At 47.1% G+C, this 19,821-nt stretch overlaps 1 protein-coding gene and 1 long non-coding RNA gene across 2 annotated transcripts; one reads left to right on the top strand and one right to left on the bottom strand.

The window, feature by feature from the left end:
* Nucleotides 1-436: 436 nt before the first annotated feature.
* Nucleotides 437-8,974, bottom strand: LOC140420438 (uncharacterized). The gene is made up of 2 exons (XR_011946373.1): nucleotides 8,676-8,974; nucleotides 437-723 (listed from the first exon to the last, which is right to left on the bottom strand). It is a non-coding gene; the product is annotated as an uncharacterized lncRNA (long non-coding RNA).
* On the top strand, nucleotides 8,926-18,977 carry LOC140420437 (uncharacterized). Its single transcript, XM_072504437.1, has 2 exons — nucleotides 8,926-9,123; nucleotides 13,281-18,977. Exon 2 carries the CDS (start codon nucleotides 13,640-13,642, stop codon nucleotides 14,984-14,986), a length of 1,347 nt encoding a protein of 448 aa, XP_072360538.1. The 5' UTR covers nucleotides 8,926-9,123; nucleotides 13,281-13,639; the 3' UTR covers nucleotides 14,987-18,977.
* The last annotated feature ends 844 nt before the right edge of the window (nucleotides 18,978-19,821 follow it).

Here is a 19,821-nt window from a genome sequence, read left to right as displayed (position 1 = left end):
TTAAACTGAGGCCCTGTCTGCCCCTCTCAGGTGGATGTTCCCACAGCCACTATTTTGAAGAAGAGCAGGGGAGTTATCCCCGGTGTCCAGGTCAATATTTATCCCTCAATCAACATCACTAAAAACAGATCATCTGCTCCTTATCATATTGCTGTGTGTGGGATTTTTCTGCATGTAAATTAGCTGCTGTGTTTCCTACATTACAACAGTGACTACACGTCAAAAGTACTTCATTGGCTGTAAAGCACTTTGGGACATCGTGGGTGTGAAAGGTGCTATAGAAATGCAAGTTTTTAAATTGAAGGTTTCTGTTATCTGATGTTGTTATCCGGAACTTTATTGATTTCAGCCACCCCCCAACTTACCATTTAATAAATTCACTTTGGTTCAGACAAGACTTTAACCAATTAAGACAAAGGCAGTATTCTCTGGACAGTAAATTTAAAAATAAGTTTATTAAATGAAAAAGGTTTACTGAACAACTTTAAGACATTGACTTTTCCAACTTCATGTGGGTGATCAGTCTGTAGAAGCGTAACCCACTCTGGCTCCTTCTTTGACAGTAATTCTTGTGGGATTCAGCCTCGGGAGTCTGGCTCCTTCTTTGACAGTAATTTCCTTGGAACTCGGCCTCGGGAGTCTTCAGTACTTGGCCAGTAAGGAAGACCTTCAGAACCTCTACTTTTGTCCCCAAGTGACCATTACCTCACGTCAGAGTTGGGCCTGTTGTAACATGACAATTGGTCAATTTGGTCACTAGATTAATTTAATTGGATCCTAATTACTGACACCACCGTCTCTCATTATCTCAGACAGGAATACAATAGAACGGTTTCATAATATCCCTTTATCTGATTCTATACAATCCCTTATTCATACAGTTTCAAATGTTGAGGCTAATCAGAGGTTGAAGGTCTCTCTTTCCAGTACATTTATCCTCATTGCACATTCTTCACATGCACAGCAATTAAGCTTTTACATTTTTACAGCAAATAAAACTCAATCTCTTACTGTAACTACTGATTCATTATTGATTATTTTATTGTAACTCAATTAAGGCTCATTACTGAATCAGTCATCTGTTACTGACTGGTAGCTAATTAATACAGTGATCTTTAATTAATACATTTGGTTAATACAATATCCACTGGTTGAAAAAGACTTTTATGGAAGACAATCACTTTCTTTCTTACTAACTTTGATTGGATTGAACAATGAGTCTTAGACTTGAGCCAGACTTTGGCAGGATGATACCCTGTAGCTTTACAAAATTTTGGAACAATGTTACTTTAAACAGTTTCGCCTCATTCAGCAGTTTCTAGAAACAGTTTGGTTTATACAGAATGAATTTTTAAAATAAAGGTCCAGTTTCAGAATTTAACATGGCTTCCTTAACCTTGTTACTTATAACAGTGAAGTTGGACGAGTGATTGATCTTTTAAACAAAATATTATTAATGAGGCATACCCAGAATTTCCGACATTACAACAGTGACTAAACTTCAAAACTACTTCAAAGGCTGTAAAAAGCTTTAGAAGATTGTGTGGTCATGAAAGGTGTTGTAGAAATAGATATAGAATCCCTTGAGTGCAGAAGGATGCCATTCAGCCCATCGAGTCGGCACCGACTCTTCCAAAGAGCAATCTACCCATATCCACGCACCCGTAACGAAAGAGAAAATGCTGGAAAATCTCAGCAGGTCTGGCAGCATCTGTGGGGAGAGAAAAGAGCTAACGTTTCAAGTCCAATGACTCTTTGTCAAAGTTAACAATCAGAGAATGTGGGGAATATTTATACTGTGGAGAATGAAAGATGAGTCATAGCCACAGAAACCCAGGGAAACGGGGTAATATTTCCCACTTTCTCTGTCTGTTAGCTTTGACAAAGAGTCATTGGACTCGAAACGTTAGCTCTTTTCTCTCCCTACAGATGCTGCCAGACCTGCTGAGATTGTCCAGCATTTTCTCTTTTGTTTCAGATCCCAGCATCCACAGTAATTAGCTTTTATCCACTCACCCGTAACCCCATAACCTAACGTGCACATCCCTGGACAGTGAGGGGCAATTTATCAGGGCCAATTCTCCTAACCCATATATCTTAGGACTGTGGGAGGAAGCCAGAGCACTCAGTGGAAACCCACAGACACGGGAGAATGTACAAACCCCACACAGACAGTGACCAAGGTCAGAATTGAACGTGGGTCATGGTGGGGTGAGGCAACAGTGCTAACTACTGAGCCGCTCAATTAAATGTAATTTATTTTTACAACTTGTCAAACTTGGATATATCACACTCGGTCCACTCACGAAGATCACTCATAAAGACTGAGACTTGATTTTATGTAACAACCATGTTTTTCACTGCATTTCAAATACCCTGTGAAAATCCAAACACAGTATCTCATGAAGGTATTAGATTTAAAACAGAATGACTTGTTGTGATTTGGGATTCACTGCCTGACAATGGTGCAGGAAGTAAATTCTACTGTAACTTTCAAAAGGGAACTGGACAGATTCTGCAGGAAAATAAACTTGTAGGGCGATGGGACCAATTAGACTGTTCGTTCAAAGAGCTAGCATGGGAATGGTGGGCTTAATGGCCTCCTTCTTTGCCCTTTGATTCCTGTTTACATTTGAAGAAAATCTTAGACTTGAACCAGAGTTTGGCAGTATTTGGGAATTACCTGAAACTCACTTCCGAGGAGCGGGGTAGAAACGGAGATGATGGAATGTTTCCAAAAGGAAATTGGATGGGCCTTCGAGGGAAATAAACCTAGAGGGATACGGGAATAGAACAGGGCAATCATTTGATCAATAGAAATCTACAAGTTGTGAATCTTCGGAATTCTTTACCCCAGAGGGCTGTGGGAACTCAGTCATTGAGTGTGTTTAAAGCAGAGACTGACAGATTTCTAAATACCAATAACACAAAGGGATATGGGGATAGTGTGGGGGGAAAGGCATTGAAGTGGATGATCAGCCATGATCGTATTGAATGGTGGAGCAGGCTCGACGGGCTGAATGGCCAACTCCTGCTCCTATGTTCCAATGATACAAAGATAGGTAGGAAAGTAAATTGTGAAGAGGACATAAGGAGGTTACAAAGGGATATAGATAGGTTAAGTGAGTGCGGAAAACATCTGTAAAATTGAGTATTATGTGGGAAAATGTGACATTGTCCATTTTGGCACAAAGAATAATAAAGCTTATTATCTAAATTGTGAGAGATTGCAGAGCTCTGAGACTCAGAGGGATCTGGATGTCCGAGAGCATGAATCACAAAAGACAAGTATACAGGTACAGCAAGTAATTAGGAAAGCTAATAGAATGTTATTGTTTATTGTGAGGGGAATTGAATATAAAAGTAGGGAGGTGATGCTTCAGTTATACAGGACATTGTGGTGGGACCACATCTGGAGCACTGTGTACAGTATTGCTCTCATTTAAGGGATGATGTAAATGTGTTGGAAGCAGTTCAGAGAAGGTTTACTGGACTCATACCTGGAATTGGAGGCTGGTCTTATGAGGAATGATTGGACAGGCTGGGCTTGTGTCCGATAAGAGTTTTGGTGACTTGATTGAACCGGAGAAGATGCTGAGGGGCCTTGATGTGGAAAGGATGTTTCTTCGTGTGGGAGAATCTAGAAATTGGAGTCACTTTAAAACTAATAACTTGTCCACTTAAGGCAGAGGAGAACTTTTTCTCTCCGAGGGTCGCGAGTCTTTGGAACACTCTTCCTCAAAGGGCAGTGGAAACAGAGTCTGTGAATATTTTTAAGACAGAGCTGGATAGATTCTTGATAAGAAGGTGAAAGGTTATCGCGGGGGTCGCCGGGAATGTGGAGTTGAGGTTACAATCAGATCAGCCGTGAACTTATTGAATGGTGGAGCAGGCTCGAGGGGCCGAGTGGCCTACCCCTGCTCCTAATTCGTATGTTATCACACCTTTATAATAGATTGTAGCATTTGCCCTCCTACTGATGTCAGGCTAATGTCTGTGGTTCTCTGTTTTCTCTTTCCCTCCTTACACAGTGGGGTTACATTTACCACCTTGCAATCTGCAGGAACCATTCCAGAATCTATAGAATTTTGAAAGATGATCACCAATGTATCCACTATCTCTACAGCCACCTCTTTTAACACTCTGGAATGTGGAGCATCAGCTTTTGGGGATTTATTAACTTTCAATCCCATTAATTTCTCCAGTACTACTTTTTCACCAATACTAATCTCTTTCAGTCCCTCCTGCTCACGAGTTCCTTGGTTCTCTCGTGTTTTTGGGACGATTTCTGTATCTTCCTCTGTGAAACAGACACACATTGTTTAATTTCTCTGCCATTTCCTTATTGCCCATTATAAACTCTCCTGTCTCTGCCTGGAATGGACCCACATTGGTCTTTGCTAATCTTTTCCTGTTCACATTCCCATAGGAGCTTTTCCAGTCGGTTTTTATGTTTCTCGCCAGTTTGCTCTCATATTCTATTTTCTCTTGATCAGTTTATTAATCCTTCTTTGCTGAATTCTAAAACAAGTTCACAATCCTTAAGCTTACACTTATTTTGGCCATTTTAAGAACCTCTTCCTTTGATCTAATGAATTTTTAATATTTCTTGTTCGCCACAGTTGCATCACTTTTCCTGTCTCAGATTCACTGAAAGAGAAGAGAGAACGAAATGCAGCCCTGGGTGTAATTGAAGCAGAAACAATAACAGTAGAATCCATCACTGTAATCAATTGTGAACTTGTTGGTGTCTCAGCAGGGACGAGGAAACACAGAATCCCTTCCCACACTGAGAACAGGTGAACGGCCTCTCCCCAGTGTGAACTCGCTGGTGTGTCTGCAGGCTGGATAATTTAGTGAATCCCTTCCCACACTGAGAGCAGGTGAACGGCTTCTCCAGAGTGTGAATTCGCTGGTGTGACTTCAGGCTGTCCAACCGTGTGAATCCCTTCTCACACTGAGAGCAAGTGAATGGTTTCTCCCCAGTGTGAACTCGCTGGTGTTTCCTCAGATTGGATATTTCAGTGAATCCCTTCCCACACGGAGAGCAGGTGAATGGCCTCTCCCCAGTGTGACTGCGTCGGTGAAGTTCCAGCACAGATGGGGATCTGTATCCCTTCCCACAGTCCCCACATTTCCACGGTTTCTTCATGTTTTGGGTCTCCTCGTGTCTCTCCAGGTCGGACAATCACTTGAAGCCTTGTTCACACACAGAACACGTGTACGGTCTCTCCCCGCTGTGAATGGTGAGATGATTTTTCAGGCTGTGTAACTGGTTAAAGCTCTTTCCACAGTCAGTGCTCTGGAACACTCTCACCCGGGTGTGTGTGTCTCGGTGCTTTTCCAGTCACACTGATGTTTAAACTTTGTTGAAGTCAACAGGCCAGGCAAACATTTCTCCTTCTAGATTTAATGGCCGATGAACCGAGTGACTCTGTCAGATCCAGACGTGATGTTTGAGATTTCTGTCTGTAAATCCTCTCCTTTGGAGTTTACAAAAGACATCACAATCAGTCCAGGAGAGAAATTCAGAGCAGATTATTTTAATTTCTGTGAAACAGTCTTTCCTCTCTCGTTCCCCAAAAGCTGTAAATCTCTATCCCACACACTCTCCCTCCATTCTCACTCTGCTGTATCTAATATTCACCCTCCCAATTCTCCTGAAGGTGCTGATTCAGGCTGATTGACAGATCCCTGCTCACTGCTTCCTGTCCTTCACACAGATCATAACAAATAGGAGCTGCAGTCGGCCATTCAGCCCATCAAGCCTACTCGACCATTCAATGAGATCATTGGCGGATCTACCTCAGCACCATTTTTCCACACTATCCCCCATATCCCTCGATATCTTCAATATCGAGAAACCTATCACTCTTGGTCTAAAAATACTTGATGACTGAGGCTCCACAGTCCTCTGGGGCAGAGAATCCCAAAGCTTCACCACATTGTCTTTAAATTCATTGCCGGGGGCAGCACGGTGGCGCAGTGGTTAGCACTGCTGCCCCTCAGTGCCGAGGACCTGGGTTCGATCCTGGCCCCGGGTCACTGTCCATGTGGAATCTGCACATTCTCCCTGTGCCAGCTTGGGTCTCACCCCCACAATGTAAAACGATGTGCAGGGTCGGTGAATTGGCCACGCTAAATTGCCCCTTAATTGGAAAAAAAAGAATTGGGTACTCTAAATTTATTCTTTTTGAAGGACAACTAAGTTTTGCATCCAGAGGTGTAATTAAAGCATCGTAAAAAGTGTGGGCTAATGGAATGATGTTTGGATGAAGGGGATTCCCTGTGGAGTTAATTAGATTTCAGCTTGGTAAGATGATGTCAGTACTGGGAGGAGCCACTGTTTCAGGCTTTTTGCAGCAAAGCAGTGTTTTAGTTGAGGATTAGTTCAAGATGTGAGCAGAGGTCAAGCATCTCAGTTCAGTTGAAAATATATGTCTGCAGCTAGATTAGCAGTTTCTTTCCAAGCAGTTCAGAAGAGTGTCATTCGAAGGCAAGCTGAAACAAGCTGAAACAGCTTCCCAAGTTTCTTCATGGTTCTGACAGGTTTGAGATCTTGTCTTTAAAGTGGTGACACAAGAGCTCTCTTTCTCAAAGAACATCTGTGTAAAGCAGGTATTGCTGAGGGCTAACTGTGTTTAACGGTGGATTGAGAGCTGAGATGTGTTTTTGCTGTTTGAGTGGGAATAAAGGTAGCAGTTAAGGGTTACTGTATTCACTGTATTGATTAGCATTGTTTAAGGGCTAATTGTCAGCTGTTTTCTGGTGTGATGTTATATATTTGAATATTGTGTCAATAATAAAGTTTGTTTTCACATAGCATGGCCCTATTTTGTGTGAAATCACTCCTGGAGTGAGGTATCCTTGCCTCACAGTCTGACAAAACACAAATAAAATATTGGGGTTTGTGCCCAGTATCCGAGCCACTGTTGGGGTCTGGTCCGGGATCATAACCGTGAGAAGGTGGGTTATGTAGGTGTTTAGAGCACTTTGCACCTGAGGAGCAGAGATTTTACCTTCTTTCAGTGTAGAGGCGGGTACAAATTTGTCCTTTAAAAAGCAGTTAGATAGTTACATGGGCAGGGTGGGTAGAGGGATATGGGCCAAATGCTGGCAAGTGGGACTAGCTTAGTGATAGAAACTGGGCGGCATGGACAAGCTGGGCCGAAGGGCCTGGTTCCATGCTGTAAACATCTATAACTCTACCTGGAACAAAATGTTTGTTCAGCTCCAATCACCAAGATAAGGGAGGGTATGGTCTTCCGAAAATCAGGCTTCATCAATTGGCCTCTCATCTTAGGTTCATAAGGGATTGGGTTAGGATGGAGCCAACATTCATCTGGCTCAATACAGAAGCAGACCAGTCAGTTCTCTCTCGATCCAAAACCAGCATAGGCTGATTATGGAATGCATCTCCATGCAATTTTTAATGTCCGTGATTCATTCTGAGTCTTATGCATTGGGTAAAGGATGGGACTCCTACATTTGACTGACTTGCTCCTCCTGGGCTTTCCATGAGTGAATTCAATTCAACTTAGGCCGGGAGTAGGGCACAGTGATTAGTGCTGCTACCTCAGCGCCAGGGACCCAGGTTCAATCCCAGCCTTGGGTGGCTGTCTGTGTGGAGTTTGCATATTCTCCTCGTGTCTTCGTGTGTTTCCTCCGGGTGCTCCGGTTTCCTCCCACTGTCCAAAGATGAGCAGTGAAAGTGGATTGGTCACGCTAATTTGCCCCTTAGTATCAAAGATGTGTAGGTTAGCTGGGTTGACCATGATCAATGCAACGGGTTACGAGGATAGGATGGGGAATGGGCCTCAGTGAAATGCTTTTTCTGAGACTCAGTGCAGACTTGAAGGGGCGAATGGCCTTCTGCACTATAGTTCTATGTTATCCGTGTTGTGTTATTCATTTTAATTTGATTATGCTGTTAGTCTGCTTGTAATATTTTGGGGTTTACAAACTGAATTGTTATATAATCTTGCCCTCTTTCCCCACTCACGACTTTAACCTGTAAACTGGTTCTTCAATTAATCTGGCATTTCATCTCGAGGCTCTGCTCCCTCAAATATCCTGTTCCAAATTAATTCTGCAATGTGTTGCTTGGATGTATGTTGGCAATATCTCTTGTTCTGCTCTGTACCCATTTGCCACGATTTTTTCTGTTACTCTGTTGCATTCATAGTTTAAAAATTATTTAAAACATAACAAGTAATTAAAAATCTGTCCAACTCATCTGTGAATATATTCAATGACTCCACACCCCACTGGTCCCTGTGGAAGAGAAATCCAGAGACTAATAACCCTCCAAGGGAAGAGATGACTGGATTGCACTTTATCGCAGAACCATAAATAATATATCTGATGTGTACCATATAAGACATGCCTGTCTGGTATTAATTTACTGTCCCCTTAAATGTCAGCAATCACCTGGAGAAACTAGCCCTTTATTGTGAATATTAGGAAAGAGACCATCCTTTTAGCCAGACAAATAAATGTGTGAAGCTGAGGGAGCAAAGGATGTCAATGTGTTTCAGAGAGAGAGAGGGACCTGGGCCAAGCTTTGCCGAGTCTGCGCCCTCCCTGGATTCACTTCCTTTGCTACAAGTGACCAATTGAAGGTGAGAATGAGAAAATAAATGGAAAGGGGGGAGAAAAGAAACTGTTTTACTCACAGATGTTGGCGACAAAAACAAGTTTTCAGTCTGTGTGAGGCCCCAGTTTTGCTCATTGTCCAGCTTCCGCATTCAGAAAACGGGAAGGTAATTGGATGGTGGAAGAGAGTCCTTCCGGTTCACCAACTCTTCCCATTGGTCAACAACTTTCCTCCGCCTCACTCATTGTTCCCCCTCCTCGAGACAAGGTTTCCAGGCAACCGGCTGCGGCCAGAACAAGAAGTCTCTCGGTGATTCCCCTCTCCCCACCCCGGGACTGCGCATGTCTGAGGGAGAGAATGCGCATGTGCGAGGGAAAGCTCACCCTTGACCTTCCTGCTGAGGCGTTGACCAATGGGAAGGGTTGGATGACCGGAAGGACTCTGGTCCTCCAAGGCAATCCGCGCGGGCTTTGTGTGAATGGAGCTTGGACGTCACAGACTGAACCTTCCTCCTGTCTCCAACATCTGTGAGTAACTCTTTTATTGTCGTCACAATTATTACAGAAACCAATTTACAAGGCTCCAGGCCTCATTACACTTCAAATTGACGATTAAACACACGTCAAATTGATGATTAAACAGTCACTTAACACAAAACAGCTGCAAGGCACAAGGCCCAATTACATTTCACAATAACGTTGTAACAGTCATTGAACACAAACAGCTGCAAGGCGCAGGGCCGAAATTCGTTTCCAGATACCAATTAACCAGTCACTTATCACAACCAGCCACAAGGCACAGGCCCTACACATAGTTCAAGTAACAATCGGACAGTCACATAACACGAACAGTCGTGAGGCACAAGGCCTCGAAACCCAACGACCATTCCAAAGAAAAAAGGAACAAAAAAACCACAAGACACGAGTACATTTCGAGGTAACGGCCTCTAAACACATAAGACAAGCAGTCGCGAGGCACAAGGCCCCGATACAATACGGCCGCTTCGGAAACAAGTATGACCCACAGGGCCTCGATACATTTTAACAGTGTCATATCAAACCCAATCATCAGGCACCAGGCCTCAATTCACCCCAGAAAAGATTTAACAGGATAGAATCAATCACCGAACACTAATCCCCGCTCACCCACCCCCGTTCACCCCGCCCTGCAGCCGACACCCCGGGGGAAAGGCCCCTCCTCGCTAAGAGCACAGACCACCGGAGAGCCAGACCCGGGCGCAGCGGAGGAGAGAGGGTTCCCCCCTCCTGTGGACCCCGCCCAAAGGCTCGGGACCATTCGGAGGGAGAGCAGTTTTGCACCAACTAGCGTTCCACCACAATTACTAATTACCATTTCAGGGAAACCCGAAATGAGTTGAATGTCATAGGCTGCTAAAGAAAACGAAAGCAAAGAAAACATGAAAACAAAATCCCTTAGTACTCATAGAAAAGTCCATAAAAAAAGAGTCCATTAATTTTGCACGTTCCACATCATGACCCCAGCGCTCCAGCCGAAATTTCACAAGGAACAACATGTCCTCAAAGTCCTCCAATGGCAGCGGCCAGAGTCGCTCCAATGTTGGCAACAGTCGACAACAGGGAAGAAAGTCCCAGAGTCAGTCCCAACCGCCCACAGGGCGTCCAGGGGGGCCGAACCCCTGGAGACCCCAGGAACGGCAGCAACCCACCCCGGCTGCAGGCCGCGGGCCGCCCATCGGGTATCCACTCCCGGTTCTGACCCGCCATTTCCAGCAGCCTATCCAGCTGCCATCCTTCCTCCATTCCTTTGTCCTCCATTGGGCGAACTCAAACCCGCCGACAGCAAACCTCGCAGTCCAAAGCAGCGTCTCCGCAGCTCAACCGCTGACTTGAAACACGACTGGTCGCAGTACTCCAAAACCGGTCTTCTCCCCTTCCCTCGGGGACCAGGAGCAATGGGCGCCGAGTTGCTGTTTCACCCCATCCAGGAAGCTCCCAGAGGCGGCCTGCCTTTCGAATCGGCCCGGGGGCGGACACCAAGCTCGCACACAACCGCCCAAGCCTCCTCCACTTTTCACCCCAGGAGTTTGGACAGTGTCGGCCGTAGCTCCCACAATCCCCCGCGCTGGGGAACCCGCTCTATCCGCCGCACGGGCGGGTGATCAGGTACTGCGCATGTCCAAGGGTGAGGGGAAGCTGCGCATGTGTGGAGGAAAGCCCAGCCCCTGCCCTTCCTGTGAGGTGTTGGCTAATGGATAGAGTTAGGACCGGAAGGACGCTGGTCCTCCAATCAGCGCGGGCTTCATGTGAAAGGAGATTGGGCTTCACACAGACTGAAATGTCCTCCTGTCTCCAACATCTGTGAGTAAAACACTTTCTTTTCTCCCCCTTTCCATTTCTTGTCTCATTCTGACCTTCAATTGGTCACTTGCAGCAACTGAAGGGAAAGGAAGTCAATCCAGGGAGGGTGCAGACTCTGAAAAGCTTGGCCCAGGTCTCTCTCTCTGAAAGACATTGACATCCTTTGCTCCCTCAGCTTGACACATTTATTTGTCTGGCTAAAATGATGGTCTCTTTCCTAATGTTCACATTTAAAGGGCTGGTTTCCCCAGGAGATGGCTGACATTAAAGGGAACAGTAAACAGGACAAACCAAACCAATTACTTTCCTGTCGGAATACTCTCCACCATCAGCAAAGTGATGGAAGGGGTCATTAACAGCGCTATCAAGTGGTACTTACTCAGCAAAACCTGCTCACGGACGCTCAGTTTGGGTTCCACCAGGGTCACTCAGCTCCTGTCCTCATTCCAGCCTTGGTTCAATCATGGACAAAAGAGCTGAATGCCAGAGGTGAGAGTGACTGCCCTTGGTATCAGGGCAGCATTTGACCGACTATGGCATCAAGGAGCCCCAGCTAAACTGGAGTCAGTGGGAATCGGGGGAAACTCTCCGCTGGTTGGAGTCATACCTGGCACAAAAAAAGATGGTTGTAGTGGTTGGAGGTCAATCATCTCAGCTCCAGGAGTTCCTCAGGGCACACTCCTAGGCCCAACCATCTTTAGCTGCTTCATCAATGACCTACCTTTCATCATAAGGCCAGAAGTGGGGATGTTTGTGGATGACTGCACAATCTTTAGCACCATTCATGACTCCTCAGATAATGAAGCAGTCCATGTCCAAATGCAGCATGTCCTGCACAGTATCCAGATGTTGGCTGATAAGTGGCAAATCACATTTGTGCTACACAAGCGCCAGGCAACGACCATCTCCTACGAAGGAGGATCTAACCACTGCCCCTTGACATTAGCATTGGTGAATCCTCCACAACCAACATCCTGAGGGTTATCATTGATCAGAAACTGAACTGGACTAGCCATATTAATATGGTGGCCACCAGGGCAGGCCAAAGGCTACAGCGAGTAACACACCTCCTGACCCCCAAAGCCTCTCCACCATCTACAAGGCACAAGTCAGGCATGTAACAGAATAATCACTACTTGCCTGGTTGAGTGCAGCTCCAACATGCTGCTCTACACCATCCAGAACAAAGCAGCCCGCTTGACTGCTCCACATTCCATGAATATTCAAACACTCCACCACCGACGAACAGTGGCAGCCGTGTATACCATCGACAAGATACACTGCAGTAAGTCACCAAGGTTCCTCCGACAGCACCTTCCAAACCCACAACCACTACTATCTAGAAGGCCAAGAGCAGCAGATAGTTGAGAACCCCACTACCTGGAGGTTCACCTCCAAGTCACTCACCAGACAGACTTGGAAATATATCGCCCTTCCTTCATTGTTGCTGGGGCGACATCCTGTAACTCCTTCCCTGACAGCACAGGGTGTGTACCTATAACTCAAGGACTGCAGCGGTTCAAGAAGGCAACTCATCACCACCTTCTGAAGGGCAACTAGGGATGGGCAATAAATGCTGGCTGAACCAGCGACTCTCACATCCCGTAAATGAATTTTTAAAAATGTTATATTGCACAGAGATATATCTAGTGTTGTATGGAATGTATTAGATATATTATTGATGGTTCTGTAATGAAATACATGTATTATTAGTTCTACCTACGTTATATATTTCCAGTCATACAGTCATTGCAGCACTTATGGAATCCATTTGGGAACTCAAGTCAATGCTGACTCTCTGTACAGCAATCCAGTCAGTCCCATTCCCCCTCGATATCCCTGTTCCCCTGAAAGCTTATTTTCTTCATATATTATTTTGAATTATTGATCATCTCGACTTCCACAACCCTTGTGGGTAGTGAGTTCCCTGTCATGACCACTCCATGACTAAATAAAGTTCTTCCTCAGAATTTCCCTATCTCTAATCAGTAAATGTATTTATATGGAGATTCTCTACTCTTGTACAGGTTTTAGTGAGTTTAGATTTGTTGATCAGCACCTTCAGGAAAATTGGGAGGGAAAGTAAGTGAATATAGGTCTCTCTGTCCAGGGTAGGAAGCAGTGAGCTTGGATTTGTCAATCAGCCTGAATCGGCACCTTCAGGAGAATTGGGAGGGGGAATATTAGATACAGCAGAGTGAGAATGGAGGGAGAGTGTGTGGGATTGAGATTTAGAGCATTTCAGGGAAAGAGAGAGGAAAGAATGTTCGATAGAAACTAGAATTGTCTGTTCTGAGTTTCTGTCCTGTACTAACAATGATTACTATTGTAAAATCTGTTTGCAGGAAGTTCGAACAAGAGGAGTTTGAGGCCGAGATCTCAAACTAAATATCACGTCAAGAACTGACTGAGTCACTCCATTCTTGGGATCATTGGCCTTTGAATCTAGAAGGAGAAATGTTTGTCTATTCTGTCTGCTTCAAGAGATTTTAAACATCAGTGTGTCTGGAAAAGCACTGAGACACACACAGACACCCGTGTAAGACTGTTAGAGAGCACTGACTGTGGAAAGAGCTTTAACCAGTGACACAGCCTGAAAAAATACTACACCATTCACAGCAGGGAGAGACTATATAGGTGTTCTGTGTGTGGACGAGGCTTCAACTGATCGTCCAACGTGGTGAGATGCAAGATCACCCGGACCATGGAGAAACCATGGAAATGTGAGGATTGTGGGAAGGGGTTCAAAGGCTCGTACGGGCTGGAAAGGCATCAACGCAGTCACACCGGAGAGAGGCCGTTCACCTGCTTTCAGTGTGAAAAGGGATTCACTGACATTAGCAACCTGCGGAGACACGAACGAGTTCACACTGGGGAGAGGCCTTTCACTTGCTCTCAGTGTGAAAAGGGATTCACTAACATTAGCAATCTGCGGACACACGAACGAATTCACACTGGAGAGAGGCCTTTCACCTGCTTTCAGTGTGAAAAGAGATTCAATGGCATTGGCAACCTGCGGAAACACGAACGAGTTCACACTGGGGAGAGGCCTTTCACCTGCTCTCAGTGTGAAAAGGATTTCACTGCCATTAGTAGCCTGCGGAAACACGAACGAGTTCACACTGGAGAGAGACCTTTCACCTGCCCTCAGTGTGAAAAGAGATTCAATGTTATTGGCAACATGCGGCAACACGAACGAGTTCACACTGGAGAGAGGCCTTTCACCTGCTCTCAGTGTAAAAAGAGATTCAATTACATTGGCAGCCTGCGGAGACACGAACGAGTTCACACTGGAGAAAGGCCTTTCACCTGCCCTCAGTGTGAAAAGGGATTCACTGAAATGGGCAGCCTGCGGAGACACGAACGAGTTCACACTGGGGAGAGGCCTTTCACCTGCTCTCAGTGTAAAAAGAGATTCAATTACATTGGCAGCCTGCGGAGACACGAACGAGTTCACACTGGAGAAAGGCCTTTCACCTGCTTTCAGTGTGAAAAGAGATTCAGTGACATTGGCAGCCTGCGGAGACACGAACGAGTTCACACTGGAGAGAGGTCTTTCACTTGCTCTCAGTGTGAAAAGGGATTCACTGACATTGGCAGCCTCCGGCAACACGAACGAGTTCACACCGGGGAGAGGCCGTTCACCTGCTCTGACTGTGGGAAGGGATTCACTCGGTTGTCCAGCCTGCAGAGACACCAGAGAGTTCACACCGGGGAGAAGCCGTTCATCTGCACTGTGTGTGATAAGGGATTTGCTCAATTATCCAACCTGCTGAAACACAATGTCACTCACACCAATGAGAGACCCTTTAAATGCTCCGACTGTGGGAGTGGGTTTAAAAGCTCTCGGGTACTGATGTTGCACCAGCGCATTCACACTGAGGAGAAACTGTTCAGCTGCTCTCACTGCACAAAGAGATTTCAAACATCACCCACATTGCGGAGACACCAGCGAGTTCACACTGAAAGGAAGCCAATCCCCTACACTCACTGTGGGGAGGGATTCACTCAGTCGTCCAACATGCTGAGACACCAAAGGGTTCACAAGTGATGACGGGTTGGATTCTGCTGTTATTCCTGCTGTTAATCACATCCAGGACTAAACCTGGAGTGGGTGGAGGGGTTTGTCTCCTCGTCAACTGGTGCTCGGATGTGGCGACCCTGACGAACTACTGCTCCCCGGATCTGGAATACCCGACTGTGAAGTACCGTCCATACTACCTTCCACGGAGTTCACTTCTGCCATCATCACGGCGGTCTACATCCCACCCCAGGCGGAAGTGAAGAAGGCGCTTGATGAATTGTAACCGCTATAAATAACAATGAAGCAGAATACCCGGCGGCCTTGTTCATCGTGGCCGGGGACTTTAACCAGGCCAACCTCAAGAGTGTACTGCCAAAATTCCACCAACACATCTCCTGTCCCAACAGGGGCCCCAACATCCTTGACCACTGCCACACAAACATCAAGGGCGCCTGATGATCCATCCCCTGACTGCACTGCTGGAAAATCGGACCACAAGATGGTGCTCCTTCTCCTGGCGTACAAGCAGAAACTTAAGCTGGAGAATCTGGTTATGAAAGTTGTGCAAATGCTGGTCTGAGGCAACAGAAGAGCTCCGATGCGACTGGTCCATATTCAAGAACTCGGCAGTTAACCTAAACGAGTATGCCAGCACCATCACAGACTTCAGCAAGTGTGTGGAGGATTGTGTGTCAAAGAAGGTAGTACGTACGTTACCCAACCAGAAACCATGGTTTAATCGGGAGATTCACTCCCGACTGAAGGCCACGTCTGAGGCATTCAAGTCAGGCAACCGTGACCTATACAAAAAGATCTAGGAACCCCTGCAAAGCCAACAGGGATGCCAAGCGACAACAGAAGAGTTGTCCAGACTAAGCGAGAATCATGGACTCTCATCGATTGTGGCGAGGCTTAAACAACATAATGCGCTAAAAAGCAAAGCCGAGTAGAATCTTTAGCAACAGTGCACCCCTTCCTGACAAACGCAATGCATTCTATGCTTATTTCGAGCAGGAAACCAACAAACCTCTGTCATCTGCCCCAGCAGCCCTGGACACGCCCATGCCCACCTTCACAGCCTCCGAAGTCAGATTGGCCTTCTTGAAAGTGAACCCTCGGAAAGCGACAGGTCCTGACGGGATCCCTGCCATGCACCCAGATCCTGTGCGGACCAACTGGCGGGTGTGTTCGCGGACATCCTCAACCTCTCCCTACTCCGTTCTGAGGTTCCCACCTGCTTCAAGAAGACCACCATCATACCAGTGCCAAAGAAGAACCAGGCAATGTGCCTCAATGACATCGATCATTATGAAATGCTTAGACCACAGCTGGAGTAATGTGTGCAGTTTTACTCCCCTTACCTTAGGAAAGGTATTGCCACAGTGGAACAGCAACAAAGTTTCACCAGACTTGTTCCGGGTTTGGCAGGACTGTCCTATGAAGAGAGATTGGGGAAACTAGGCCTCTTTTCTTTGGAGTTTCAAGGAATGAGAGGGGATTTCATTGAAACTTACAAAATCCATAAAGAAATAGACAGGGAAGATGCAGGTGAGATGTTTCCCCTGGTTGGGGAATCTGGAACCAGGGGACACAATTTCAAACTAAGGGGGAATGCACTTAGGATTGGTCTCGGAGGAGACATTTCTTTACTCAGAGGGTTGTGAATCTTTGGAATTCTCTACCCCAGAGGGCTGTGGGAGCTCAGTCACTGAGTGTGTTTAAAGCAGAGACTGACAGATTTCTGTTTCTTTGTTTAATAAATTATTTTTTTCTAATTAAGGGGCAGTGGAGCGTGGCCAATTCACCAATGCTGCACATCAAGTTCGGTTGTGGATCTGAGACCCACAAGTCACTAGGAGAATGTGCAAACTCCACATGGACAGTGACCCGGGGCCAGGATCGAACTCAGGTTCTTGGTGCCGTGAGACAACAGTGCTATCCACTGGGCCACCATGCCACCCAAAGGCAGATTTCTAAATATCAATAACACAAATGGAGATTTCCGGTTGCGGCGATGACCAGCTAAGCCGCACGTTTCGGCACCTCCCGTTTTAACGGACTTTTGGGCTCCTATCGGGAGCCCCAACGGAAATTCTTTACGGCCAAACCCAGTGTGAGGTTGCAGGTTGAGTCCGTAATTAAGAAAGCAAATGCAATGTTGTCATTCAGCTCAAGAGGCTTGGAATATAAAAGCAGGGATGTACTTCTGAAGCTTTATAAAGCATTAGTTAGGCCCCATTTAGAATACTGTGAGCAATTTTGGGCCCCACACCTCAGGAAGGACATACTGGCACTGGAGCGGGTCCAGCGGAGATTCACACGGATGATCCCAGGAATGGTAGGCCTAACATATGATGAACACCTGAGGATCCTGGGATTATATTCATTGGAGTTTAGGTGGTTGAGGGGCGATCTAATAGAAACTTACAAGAAAATGAATGGCTTAGATAGGGTGGACGTAGGGAAGTTGTTTCCATTAGCAGGGAGACTAGGACCCGGGGGCACAGCCTTAGAATAAAAGGGAGTCACTTTAGAACAGAGATGAGGAGAAATTTCTTCAGCCAGAGAGTGGTGGGTCTGTGGAATTCATTGCCACAGAGGGCGGTGGAGGCCGGGACGTTGAGTGTCTTTAAGACAGAAGTTGATAAATTCTTGATTTCTCGAGGAATTAAGGGCTATGGAGAGAGAGCGGGTAAATGGAGTTGAAATCAGCCATGATTGAATGGCGGAGTGGACTCGATGGGCTGAATGGCCTTACTTCCGCTCCTATGTCTTATGGTCTTATGGAGGTGACAAAGAAAGGAGTCCCCCCCGGGTGTGGATGGAAAGAAACAACAGTAGTGGCCAGATTGCGGAGGATCCTCTGGAGCAGCGGCCGAGAAGAGAAGGGAGAAGCAAGATGGCGGCTGAGGGAGCCCAGATGGTATGGGGCCCAGAACAGCAGGAGTTCCTCCGACGATGTGTGGAGGAGCTCAAGAAAGAGCTGCTGGCGCCGATGTTACTGGCAATCGAGGGATTGAAGGAGACACAAAAGATCCAGGCGATGGAGCTCCGTGGAGTGAAGGCAAAGGCAGCCGAGAACGAAGACGAGATACAGGGTTTGGTGGTGAAGACGGAGACGCACGAGGAACTTCACAAGAGATGCATAGAAAGGCTGGAAGCCCTGGAGAACAGCTCGAGGAGGAAGAATCTAAGGATTTTGGGTCTTCCCGAAGGGACAGAGGGAGCTCATGTTGGGGCGTATGTGAGTACGATGCTCCATACTTTAATGGGAGCTGAGGCCCCGACGGGCCCCCTGGAAGTGGAGGGAGCGTACCGGGTCCTCGTGAGAAGACCAAAGGCAGGGGAAACACCGCGAGCAATAATGGTGAGGTTCCACCGCTACAAGGACAGGGAGATGGTCCTGAGATGGGCTAAGAAGACACGGAGTAGCAGGTGGGAGAACGCGGTGATACGCGTATATCAAGATTGGAGTGCGGAGGTGGCGGGAAGGAGGGCGAGTTTTAATCGGGCCAAGGCGGTGCTCCACAGGAAGAAAGTAAAATTCGGAATGCTGCAACTGGCAAGACTGTGGGTCACACACCAGGGCAAACACCACTACTTCGAGACGGCAGAGGAGGCATGGACATTTATTCAAGAAGAGAAATTGGACTAGACTTGAGGAATTGATGTTTGGAAAGAGGTAGCGAGGTGGTGGCACAGAAATGTAAAGTGGGGAGAGGGGAGGGCTAATCTGTAACAATGTTAGACGGGGGAATTTCCCCCCCCCCCCCCGAGGGGACACACACGAAGAAATGTGGGTGCCGGTGGGGAAGGGGAACAAGGGAACTGCGCCATTAGGGGCGGGGCCGCAAGGGAAGCGCGGGTTTTTTCCCGCGATATGGAAATTGCGGCGGGCAAAATGGGCGCAGGAAGGAAGGGGCCTCACACGCAGGGAGGCCAAGGATAAACGGGGGAAGCCGAGGTCAGCCAGAGTTTGCTGGCTCCCGGAAGCAATATGGGGGGAGCAATCAAGCTAGAGGGGAATCTAGCCGGCAAGGGGGGGGGGAATTAACTGGGTTGCTGCTGCTGAGGGTAGGGGGGAGCTGATACGAGATGGGGTGGTCGGGACGGGAGGGCGCCGTCTGGGGGACAGACGGGTGCGTGGGACCCGGGTGAGGAGCTGGTTTAAAAAAGGGGATGGCTAGTCGACGAGGGGGGGGGGGGGTAAAGGGCCCCCCAACCCGGTTGATCACGTGGAACGTGAGTGGTTTGAATGGGCCGATTAAGAGAGCAAGGGTATTTACGCACTTAAAGAGACTGAAGGCGGATGTGGTTATGCTTCAGGAGACGCACCTGAAATTGGCGGATCAGGCCAGATTAAGGAAAGGATGGGTGGGACAGGTATTCCACTCAGGCTTAGATGCGAAAAATAGAGGGGTGGCAATACTGGTGGGGAAACGGGTATCGTTTGAGGCTAAGACCATAGTGGTGGATAGTGGGGGCAGGTGCGTGATGGTGAGTGCAGATTGCAAGGTGAGGCGGTGGTGCTGGTGAACGTATATGCCATGAACTGGGATGACGCGGGTTTTATGAAGCGTATGTTGGGACGTATCCCGGACCTGGAGATGGGAAACTTGTTAATGGGGGGGGGACTTCAACACGGTGCTGGACCCAGGGCTGGACCGGTCCAGATCCAGGACCGGAAGAAGGCCGGCAGCGGCCAAGGTGCTTAAGGGATTTATGGAGCAGATGGGAGGAACAGATCCGTGGAGATTTGCCAGACCAATGGGTAAAGAGTTTTCCTTCTTCTCCCACGTCCATAAAGTATACTCCCGGATAGACTTTTTTGTCCTGGGAAGGGCGCTGATCCCGAAAGTGGC

Source organism: Scyliorhinus torazame, chromosome 5, assembly GCF_047496885.1.
Source record: "Scyliorhinus torazame isolate Kashiwa2021f chromosome 5, sScyTor2.1, whole genome shotgun sequence".
NCBI classification, from domain to species: domain Eukaryota; kingdom Metazoa; phylum Chordata; class Chondrichthyes; order Carcharhiniformes; family Scyliorhinidae; genus Scyliorhinus; species Scyliorhinus torazame.
The sequence above is the reverse complement of the archived record's forward strand: the minus strand, read 5'-3'. Positions and strand labels throughout refer to the sequence as shown.